The sequence below is a fragment of the Chaetura pelagica genome, unplaced genomic scaffold (genome assembly GCF_000747805.2).
Source record: "Chaetura pelagica isolate M959 unplaced genomic scaffold, ChaPel_1.0 scaffold2846, whole genome shotgun sequence".
Lineage (NCBI taxonomy): Eukaryota > Metazoa > Chordata > Aves > Apodiformes > Apodidae > Chaetura > Chaetura pelagica.
In genome coordinates, this window is record NW_009953789.1 from 6,125 (window position 1) to 17,036 (window position 10,912).

At 57.9% G+C, this 10,912-nt stretch overlaps 1 protein-coding gene across 1 annotated transcript in view; it reads right to left on the minus strand.

The window, feature by feature from the left end:
• The window catches only part of UBTF (upstream binding transcription factor, RNA polymerase I), a gene marked incomplete at its 3' end in the record, with an annotated part of 15,518 nt that extends 5,560 nt beyond the window's left edge, over window positions 1-9,958 (minus strand). Inside the window, exons 1-12 of the mRNA XM_010001038.1 lie at window positions 9,789-9,958; window positions 9,430-9,513; window positions 8,578-8,733; window positions 7,747-7,811; window positions 7,058-7,178; window positions 5,690-5,823; window positions 3,099-3,240; window positions 2,719-2,760; window positions 1,707-1,820; window positions 1,370-1,525; window positions 797-952; window positions 490-600 (exon numbers count right to left, since the gene is read on the minus strand). Of these exons, the coding sequence (XP_009999340.1) occupies window positions 490-600; window positions 797-952; window positions 1,370-1,525; window positions 1,707-1,820; window positions 2,719-2,760; window positions 3,099-3,240; window positions 5,690-5,823; window positions 7,058-7,178; window positions 7,747-7,811; window positions 8,578-8,733; window positions 9,430-9,513; window positions 9,789-9,944 (1,437 nt within the window). The remainder of the gene's footprint in view (window positions 1-489; window positions 601-796; window positions 953-1,369; window positions 1,526-1,706; window positions 1,821-2,718; window positions 2,761-3,098; window positions 3,241-5,689; window positions 5,824-7,057; window positions 7,179-7,746; window positions 7,812-8,577; window positions 8,734-9,429; window positions 9,514-9,788) is intronic.
• Between the last annotated feature and the right edge of the window lie 954 nt (window positions 9,959-10,912).

Sequence of the window (10,912 nt, forward strand, 5' to 3'; positions counted from 1 at the left end):
CTTCAACACTGCCAGGGATGGGGCAGCCACAGCTTCCCTGGGCAACCTGGGCCAGGCTCTCACCACCTTCACACGGAACAATCTCCCCTCTCCCAGTTCCCCCTTGTCCTCTCCCTCCTTGCCCTTGTCCCAAGTCCCTCCCCAGCTTTCCTGGAGCCCCTTCAGGCACTGGAAGGTGCCACAGCTTCCCTGGGCAACCTGTTCCAGTGTCTTACTCCCAGCCCACACTCCCTACATCCCAGGGCTGCTCCAGGCTCCTCTACACCACCCCAGCTCCCCAGCCCCATCCACCTCCTCAGACCCCAGATACTCACATGGGGGGTTTCTTCGGCTCTCCCTGGAACTTCATTTTCTTGGCAGAGTTGGTGGAGCACGGAGGGGCTCGCATCTCACTCAGCTCCCTCTGAGCCAGAGGAGAAAGTGGTGAGGGAGACTGGGACAGTGTCACCACAGGGACAGGGCGAGGGGTGGGAAGGGCCAGGGACTCACCTCGTATCGCTTCTGATCCTCCGCCGCTTTCTTGATCCACATCAGCTTCTCCTTCTTCTCCATGTTGTTCCAAGTGGCCTCCATGGCCTTCAGAGCTTTCCCCCGGTCGTTCTGCAGCACAGATCCCCCACCCCACGTTAGATGCTCCCAAGATGTTGTGGTGTCACCTCCATCTCCACCACAGGTCACCCACTCCCTTTGTCCCCATCCTCCTCCCGTGATCTCGGGCATGAAAACCGGGGAGAAGGTGCAAAGCAATTCCAAAAAACGATCCCAGTTCCAGCTCCTTTCCTGGCCAACTCCTCACCTTGAAACGAGCCAGGTAGTCCCCAATGACGCTCTGCTGCCAGATCTCCTCAGCTGTTTTGGGAGACTCGGGCAGCTTCCCACGTTCCTCTTTATCTGAGCCGTGTTTCTTCTCCGACTGCGCCTTCATCGCCGCCTCCCGCGCCTTGTACTTGGCCTGCAAGGGGGGTCCATGGGGGGGTGAAGGGGCAGCACAGCCCCCCAGCCCCACCGTGGCCACCAGTCCCCAGCCACCAAGCACCAGGACACTGCAGCTTCCCCCCAGGGCTGTCCCCATAGCGGGACTGGCAGCCCCATGTACACCCATGTCTCAGGACTCCCCCCTTTCCACCAGGAAAACCATCATGTGGGGCTCAAGGACCCTCCAAGGGGTCTGAAGCTGTTGGGTTTGACCACCAGGTCATGAGAGGGACCCACTGGTACCAACATCTGGGTGCTCACTGGAGCTGTGATGCTCCTGGGGACAACGGTGCCCAGGGGTGAGCAAAGGACAAGGATGGGCAGCATTCCGTGGAGATGCCCAACAAAGCTGGGGAGACAGGGATGGAGGAGAAGGGTCAGGGATGGGACCAACCTTCTTCTTCTCAGAGAGGTCGTTCCACATGCGGGCCAGCAGGCGGGTCAGCTCACTCTCCGACAGCTCCGGCCGCTCCTCCTGCAGCTGCTTCCGCTTCTCCTCCGAGAAGATGAACATGGCAGAGATGGGTCGTTTGGGTTTCTCTGAGCTGGCCTGCGTGGGGGACACGGGGCCACAGGTGAGGTGAGGCCACGCAGGGACCTGCCTCCTACTGCTGCCTCCAACCCCAGGAAAAAACAAGAGTGAAAGGACTGAAGAACGAAGCCCTCCAAGCACCCCGAGATGCCACCAACCCCGGCACGTGCTGCCCTGTCACTCCAGTGGCTGCTCTCACCTTGCCGATCTCTGGGGAGGATTTTTTGGATGCAGGACTCGTGGCCCCTTTCCTGTTGCTGCCCAACATCTTCTCCTCACCCAGCACCCGCTGCTGCTCCTCCTCGGGCAGGCTCTGGGTGGCACAGGAGAAGAGACAGGGTTAGACAGCCCGGCACTGATGCCAGCAGGGTATAGAGACACTGGGAACTCATCCTGAGCCACAAGCCACCCCAGCCAGGACCAACACCAGGCCTGGGTGGGCAGCCCTGAGGGTCCCCATGCCTGTGTCACCCCCCCTTCTTCCCCAGCTCTGTCCCCTCCCTGGCTCAGTCTCGTTTCCTTCCTCCAGGTGCAGGCAGGGACCTGGCTCTGGGTGCACCCCTGGGTTTTCCACCCAGTGCCCTTGCAGACTGGGTAACAGGGTGGAGGTGGCCTCGGTGGGGGTCCTCCCACCTCTGCCCCCCACCCACACCCCGGGAAGGAAGTGAGAGGCTCCTCTTGCTGCTTCTGCACAACCACAGCCCCTCCTCCAACCCCACCTCTGCTTCCCCTCCCCGTCCCAGCTCCCAGTGCCCAACTGGAACACACTGGGCAGGCATCAGGGCAGCTGGGGAAGGGACAAGACTGTAAAACTGGAAGAGGGAGATTTAGGTGAGACATGAGGAGGAAATTCTTTAGTGTGAGGGCGGTGAGAGCCTGGAACAGGTTGCCCAGGGAAGCTGTGGCTGCCCCATCCCTGGCAGTGTTGAAGGGCAGGTTGGATGGGGCTTGGAGCAACCTGGGCTGGTGGGAGGTGTCCCTGCCCATGCAGGGGATTGGAACTAGATGATAAGGTCCCTTCCAACCCAAACCAGGCTGGGATTCTGATCTCTGCACAGCAGCCAGGACCAGCTGGGAGCAGCCACGTTTTGGGGAGCAGAGGAGGGCAGCACGAGCACAGGCCCATTTAACCCAGCCTAGCCCCTGGCCAGGGGGCCCTCCACCACCAGGGGCTCCAGCACCCAACGGCCAAGGCAACCCCTGTCACTCACCTCCAGGAAGCGGAGCAGCTCGATTTCATAGTCTTTCTTTTTCTGGAGGGTGATGGGGGACAGGGGGTTACACAGAGATCCCCATCCCTGCCTCCTGCAGTTCCTGACCCAGCCTCAGCCCCCTGGGCAACAACATCCTCCACCCAGACCATCTGCTGCTCCCACCACACCCATGGACAGGGTAGACAGGAATACAGGAGGTGACCAAGGACCTCAGGGGGAACTGCTGGTCCAGCTGACAAGAACAGGCACTGGGGAAAGCTGAGGGGCTCATCTCCAGCCAGATTTCCCAGCTGAAACCTCCCATCCTACTCCTCCCTCCCTACAGCACTGGTTGCCCAGCTGCCTGTCCACCTGTCTGTCCAACCTTGGGCCCTCACCTGATCACACTTTTTGTGGTAGGCATCTTTTTCCTTCTGGGAGAGCAGCTTCCACTGCTGGCTGCACAGCACCATCCGCTCGGTGCTGGGCACGTCTTTCATGTTGGCCATCAGCTCTGCACAGTACAGGGAGTAGCTGTTCCTGCAACCACAGGATCCCAGACTTACCTTGGTTGGAAAAGACCTTAAAGATCACAGAGTCCAACCAACAGAGGGATCCAGTGTCAGGGAAAACCTGCCCCACTCAGGTCCCCTCTGCTGAGCTGGTTGGGTGCTAAGAGCCTCCTCAAGACCCCCCGTCAGCTGCCCTTGGGGTTGCAGCAGGCACTGAAGTGCTGTGCCAGAGGTTTCTGCATTTCAGGGAAGGAAAAATTACCCCCTAAGCTGGAGGACACAGCACCTCCAACCTCGCTCAGCTCCCCTGCAAATACCTATTTAATGTGTCTTTTAAGGAGCAGTTTCATGGGGCCACCAACAGCCCAACTGTGGCCACCAACGTGGTGTTGACTTGGGCTCTCCAAGCCAGGACCAGAGCCCCCAGATAGCAAGAACCAGTGTCCCCTGGAGCTGGCTAAGAGCCTGAAGTGATGGCTCAGAGGGACACAGCCCAGCTGGAGGGATGATGGAGGGGCAGGACTCACGGGGGTGGTTTCGTGGGTCGTCCATCGAACTTGTCCTTGAGCTGTCGCTCGGCCTTGGTGAGGGTGGAGCGGGTGATGCCCTCCTCACTGATGTTCAGCTCGGGGTGCTTCTGGATGTAGTCACGCATGATCTCCTGCAAAGTTCAGGTGGAGAGAGGTCAGGAGAGGGGCTCCAATCCCCGCCTGGCTGGGGGCCAGAGGAGGAGGAGGAAAGAGAAGCCAAACCAATTGCCCTAATCATCTCCACAGGGCAACTTCTCCCCTCGTAGAAGCCTGGTTTGGGTTGGAAGGGACCTTCAAGATCATCCAGTTCCAACCCCCCTGCATGGGCAGGGACACCTCCCACTGGAACAGGTTGCTCAGAGCTCCATCCAACTTGCCTTAAAAATACTTGCATGGATGGGGCAGCCACAGCTTCTCTGGACAACCTGTTCCAATGTCTCACACTACAAAATTCCTCCCTAACACCTCACCTAAATCTCCCTCTTCCAGTTTTAATCCATTCCCCCTTGTCCTCTGGCTACAAACCCTCACCAAAAGCCCTTTCCTGCAGCCCCTTCAGATACTAGGAAGGCTCCAACTACCTCTGGAGAGCTGAGACTCACTAGGGACCTGCAGGGACCTGGCTGAACCCCCAAGGCCAGCAGCCTGGGTTGGATGGGGCTTGGAGCAACCTGGGCTGGTGGGAGGTGTCCCTGCCCATGCAGGGGATTGGAACTAGATGATAAGGTCCCTTCCAACCCAAACCAGGCTGGGATTCTGATCTCTGCACAGCAGCCAGGACCAGCTGGGAGCAGCCACGTTTTGGGGAGCAGAGGAGGGCAGCACGAGCACAGGCCCATTTAACCCAGCCTAGCCCCTGGCCAGGGGTCCCTCCCCACCACCAGGGGCTCCAGCACCCAACGGCCAAGGCAACCCCTGTCACTCACCTCCAGGAAGCGGAGCAGCTCGATTTCATAGTCTTTCTTTTTCTGGAGGGTGATGGGAGACATGGGGTTACACAGAGATCCCCATCCCTGCCTCCTGCAGTTCCTGACCCAGCCTCAGCCCCCTGGGCAACAACATCCTCCACCCAGACCATCTGCTGCTCCCACCACACCCATGGACAGGGTAGACAGGAATACAGGAGGTGACCAAGGACCTCAGGGGGAACTGCTGGTCCAGCTGACAAGAACAGGCACTGGGGAAAGCTGAGGGGCTCATCTCCAGCCAGATTTCCCAGCTGAAACCTCCCATCCTACTCCTCCCTCCCTACAGCACTGGTTGCCCAGCTGCCTGTCCACCTGTCTGTCCAACCTTGGGCCCTCACCTGATCACACTTTTTGTGGTAGGCATCTTTTTCCTTCTGGGAGAGCAGCTTCCACTGCTGGCTGCACAGCACCATCAGCTCTGTGCTGGGCACGTCTTTCATGTTGGCCATCAGCTCTGCACAGTACAGGGAGTAGCTGTTCCTGCAACCACAGGATCCCAGACTTACCTTGGTTGGAAAAGACCTTAAAGATCACAGAGTCCAACCAACAGAGGGATCCAGTGTCAGGGAAAACCTGCCCCACTCAGGTCCCCTCTGCTGAGCTGGTTGGGTGCTAAGAGCCTCCTCAAGACCCCCCGTCAGCTGCCCTTGGGGTTGCAGCAGGCACTGAAGTGCTGTGCCAGAGGTTTCTGCATTTCAGGGAAGGAAAAATTACCCCCTAAGCTGGAGGACACAGCACCTCCAACCTCGCTCAGCTCCCCTGCAAATACCTATTTAATGTGTCTTTTAAGGAGCAGTTTCATGGGGCCACCAACAGCCCAACTGTGGCCACCAACGTGGTGTTGACTTGGGCTCTCCAAGCCAGGACCAGAGCCCCCAGATAGCAAGAACCAGTGTCCCCTGGAGCTGGCTAAGAGCCTGAAGTGATGGCTCAGAGGGACACAGCCCAGCTGGAGGGATGATGGAGGGGCAGGACTCACGGGGGTGGTTTCGTGGGTCGTCCATCGAACTTGTCCTTGAGCTGTCGCTCGGCCTTGGTGAGGGTGGAGCGGGTGATGCCCTCCTCACTGATGTTCAGCTCGGGGTGCTTCTGGATGTAGTCACGCATGATCTCCTGCAAAGTTCAGGTGGAGAGAGGTCAGGAGAGGGGCTCCAATCCCCGCCTGGCTGGGGGCCAGAGGAGGAGGAGGAAAGAGAAGCCAAACCAATTGCCCTAATCATCTCCACAGGGCAACTTCTCCCCTCGTAGAAGCCTGGTTTGGGTTGGAAGGGACCTTCAAGATCATCCAGTTCCAACCCCCCTGCATGGGCAGGGACACCTCCCACTGGAACAGGTTGCTCAGAGCTCCATCCAACTTGCCTTAAAAATACTTGCATGGATGGGGCAGCCACAGCTTCTCTGGACAACCTGTTCCAATGTCTCACACTACAAAATTCCTCCCTAACACCTCACCTAAATCTCCCTCTTCCAGTTTTAATCCATTCCCCCTTGTCCTCTGGCTACAAACCCTCACCAAAAGCCCTTTCCTGCAGCCCCTTCAGATACTAGGAAGGCTCCAACTACCTCTGGAGAGCTGAGACTCACTAGGGACCTGCAGGGACCTGGCTGAACCCCCAAGGCCAGCAGCCTGGTGGCAAAGTGGCTGAAGAGTGAATGTGGGGGCCAAGTGTGGAGGGGAAGGGGTGAGGCTGCTCCCTACCTCGTACTCCTTCCGCTGTTCCAGGGCCTTATGAATCCATTTCAGCCTCTTTTTATCCGAGAGTTGAGACCACTGCTTGCCCAGCGACTCTTTCACCTCCTTCGTGGTGGCCTGAAAACCCAAAGCCAGAGGTGAGGGCAGAGGGGTAAAATCCCAAAAAAAAAAGAGAAGATGTTTTTTTGCGGGGGGATGAGGGGGCTGGTGAAGGGAAAAAAAAATAATAAAAAATCTCTTTTAAAAAATGGCACAAAAATAGATTAAAAAAAAAAATAGCGTGGCCACCACTTTTGCCCCCTGGGGCTGTGGAGTGGCTGGTGGGCAGGGAAGGGGGTGTGTGTGAGTGAGGGGCAGGGGCAGAGGTGGGTGTCTGTGCTGGGAAATCTTTCCTGCCCTGTCTCAGGCTGTTTGGTCACCCCTTCAACTGCTGGTAAAAAATACACAAGTGGTGTCTGTCTCCTCTTCCAGATGTGCAGAGCCCCTTCTTACCTCCATGTCCAGGCTGCTGGGAGCTTCTAGCGGTGTGTCCTCCAGCCCCTGCTCAGCCCCCCCTAAAATGCTTCTCTTGTTTCCCCCTCCTCTGCCCCCAGCAGCGGGGTGCAGGACCTCCCCCACTCACACTCACACTCACTCCCCACCCACCCTACTCACATCTGGACGCACTTTCAAGTAGATCTTCTTCTCGTGGTTGTACCAGAGCTGTTGGGGGGTCTTGGGTTTTTCAGGGACGTCGGATTTCTTGGCGTTCTGGATGAGATCTGGGTGATCTTCCCTTTACCCAGCAGGGAGGGAGAGTGTTTCAGAGGTGGCAGGTGGAAAGAGAGCACCCCCTAAACCTCCTCACTATGGGGTGACCATCAATGTGGGGCTGAGCCTCCATTAGGGGGTCCCCAAAAAGAGCAGGGAAGGTTTTAGGAGAGTCTGCCCCTCCTGAGGGAGCACCAGCAAGGAGCATCCCCTTTACTGCACCAGGGCTGGGCTGCATCCCTGCAATGTCAGGATCCACCTGGATGACAGTGACCAGGTTCAAAGGGAAGGGCTGGGGAGGACATGGTGGTCACTTGAGCTTTTAACAGCACTGATGGCAGGGCTCCTGTCCTCTCCTTGCAGCCCCTACACCACAGAGTGGGGCTGCTCCACTGCTTCCTCCTCCTCCCTCAGCCTCCCAGCTGGAGGGTTGATCTCAAGACACTTTTTCCTTCCTCATTTTTTATCAGCATCCCCCTTTCCCTTCAAGGCACGGTGCCCATCAGGGCTTCCTCTGTGAGCTACACACACGAGGGGAGTCTGGGTCTGCCTGGAGGGGCCTAGGGAAACATGGGAGGGGGCTGCCTGCTCACCTGAACCTTGCCAGGTTCCTCTCAAACTCCTGCTTTTCTCGCTGGAAGTCCTGGATGTATTTCATCTGGGGACACAAAGCCACCAGGGAGGTGGAGAAGGGTATCAGAACCAGGAAATGGGCAACTACATCCCTGTGGACCCTGCTGACTGGGAACCCACCATCCCCAAAGGCACTTGAGGGCTCTTCAGCCCATCAGACTGATCCTGCAGCACAGAGATGAGGATGGCTAGCCTGTCCAGGGATCCAGAGACAGGATCTCCTCCCCTCTCCCTGCATCCAAGAAGCCCTGAGCAAGAGGGCACAGCAGGACTTTGTGTCCTGGACCTTTCCTGCTGGTGGCAAATTCACCCAGACTGAGAGTTGGAGCACCCAAAATACCTGCCCAAGCTCTGGCCAAGCCCAAGGTCACCTCCAGGACTGGTGGAGCTGCTCTCCTCCCAGCATCTCCCACAGCTTGGAGCAGAGCCTGCCCCTCCATCCCTGCTCAGACAGGGTGGCCATGGCAGGGGGTGGGATTTAAGCCCAGCGTTAAACACTGATCCACCCAACAGCAAAGTCACCATCCCAGGTTCTTCTGGAAGAGAGGGACCAATGGACAGACCCAGTCATCCTCCACCCCACAGATCCTGAGAACCAGGATGGGAAAAGGTAAGGAAGTCTTACAGGTCTGACAGGGCCTAAACAAGCATCCAGGTTTCTCCCATCAAGACCCAGATTAAACCCTCACCAGCCAGAGGCTGAGCTCAGCTGACTTTACTGGGAGAGCTGGGCAGGCAGAGCCCAGCAGACCAGTGGGAAGGGGCTTGCTGACTTTCCCCTCACCCCCTACCTTTTTCTTCTCAGGAAGCTCCTTGTATTTCTTGGACAGGATCTTGGTGAGATCCAGGTTGCTCATTTCGGGGTGCAGCTTGGCGTATTTGGCCCGCTTCTCCATGAAGAAGCGGAAATAGGGAGTCAGGGGCTTCTTGGGGAAGTCGGGGTGTTTCTGGGGAGACAGCAGAGCAGCAGACCCTGAGTGTGGAGCTGGTGGCACCACGGAGGGCACAGCCAAACCCCACCAGCTCCTAGCTCCTCCCAGCACTGGGGGAGACCTGCCTCTGTCCAGGCCTGCTGGTGATCCAGCTGCCTGCCACAGGAACACCCTGGCTTTGCAAGCAAGGTGGGGAAAAATGCTGGGAACAAGGGCTCCTTTCCCCAGGAATGACAATATGTCAGGGCTAAATATCCCAGGAGCAGCCTCCAGCCACCTGGAGTTGTTGGCACAGAGTGGCTGTGATGCAAGGGGGGAAACCGAGGCAGGACAGGGAATGGGACCCACGTCCTGGGGACACCTGGTGGCAGAGCTGTCCTGGGGCTGCCCAGCTGAAAGCAGCACCCCCCAACAACCTGGCAGGCCAGGAATAGGATGGCAGCTTCCCAGGCCCCCCTCCCAGTGCTAAACTTGGATGCAGGCTGCCAGCAATACCCAACCATATTAAATGTACCCTGGACTTGGCCCGGGCCCAGAGCCCACGGGCTCCGGAGCCCTGGGCAGCCAGCAGGGATTACAGGCAGTGAGGTGCCTGCAGGGGCTCTGGTGGCAGAGCCACACGGGTCTGGGGTGCCACACAGGTGACAGCCCCCTGTCCCAGGGAAGGGGGAGATCCCCCTTTAGGGCCTGACCCCAATTTCTTCCTGATACCTTGAGCTTTTTGCCCTTGTAAGGGTTCTTCACGTGTTCTTCGGCGTCCATAATGAGCTCCGTGAGGGTCCGAAACTTCCTCACCTGTGGAAGGGTCACAAAGGTGAACAGACTGTGGGAGGGGGACAAGGAAGACCCTCACACTCAGCATAGAATAAATCCACGGGGTTTTGTAATGCCACCTCTCAAACAACCCATCCCAGCACCTGCAAAGGGCTCACAGTGCCGACGGTAGCGGGACGGCCTCAGCACTAAAGGCTGAGGACTTGGGACACTGGACTTGAGTGACTCAAGGAGGTCACTCAGACACTTGGTTCCCCTCATGGAGACCCCTCCGAGCCCCACGTGGCTGCAGTTACCTCATTAGAAATCTCCATCCACTTCATCTTGCACATCTCTCCTGAGAAGTCCTTGAAAGCCACTTTCTCCCAATCCAGGTGGGACTCGGTGGTTTTGAACTTGCTCCCGTCGTTGGAGGGCAGGTTGTTCTTCATGCACTCCAGCAGAGTCAGCATGTCCTCCTGAGACCAGCGGTCTGAGCAGCAAAGAGAACAGGCTGAGCAGCAGCAAGGGGCAGGCAGCATTCCCGAGGGGCAGGCAGCATTCCCAGCAGGACACTGGGACTACAGCTCCCAGCGTGCAGCTCCGGGGACACGTAATCTCCCCACTCTGCCCGGCTGAGATTAAAGATCAAAGGGACGTGGCTGATTCCATCACCCTCGAGCAACTTTCTATGGGCCAAAACAATCTGGGCAAAGCTAGAAAATCCACTCAGAGCAAACCAGAGGGACTGGCTCATCCTGGAATGCCATCAGATAAGATGATGGCTCTACAGGAAGGGGGGGGGCGTTTCCTACCCACCCCGAGGAACGTGCTCTCCAGCCAAGGAGCAAACAGGGAAACACACTTTTTAAGTGGAAAAAATGTGTCTGGAGCAACAGGGAAACCCCCCAGGGCTGCTTTTCCTTCACCTTGTCATCACCTGAGAATTAACTCCATGTTGACCTCTGCCAAGGTCAGAGCTGAGAGACCACAAAGCTGGGGGGGGTGCAGAGCCCAGCACAGCCCCCTCCTCCCCTCATCTGACAGAGGGGTCCCTGATGGTGCAGGGGTGATGGTGAAGCCCCCTCAACATCTCCCAAGCTGCCAGGAGAAGTGTCCCCAGCTTCCATATGGACAAGCTGCTGGGATGGCAGGATGGGCACATGGCACAGCCAGGGAGCATGGAGCAACTGGAAGGTTGGAATGGGCAGCAGCCCCGCGCCAGGACAGGCAGCAAGGCAGGATATCCCAGCACTGAATGCCCCATCCAGCATGGAATGCTCCATCCAGCACCCACTACAGGGCTGCTTCCTTGCCAGGGGAATTCCTCTGCCAGGTCCAAGCTTCCGTGCCAGCTGGGGAGAGGAGCCCTGGGTGCTCTGCAAAAATGGGTGGCCCTGGGGAAAAGCAGTTGGGAGAGGAATGGAAAGAGAGGTCCCCA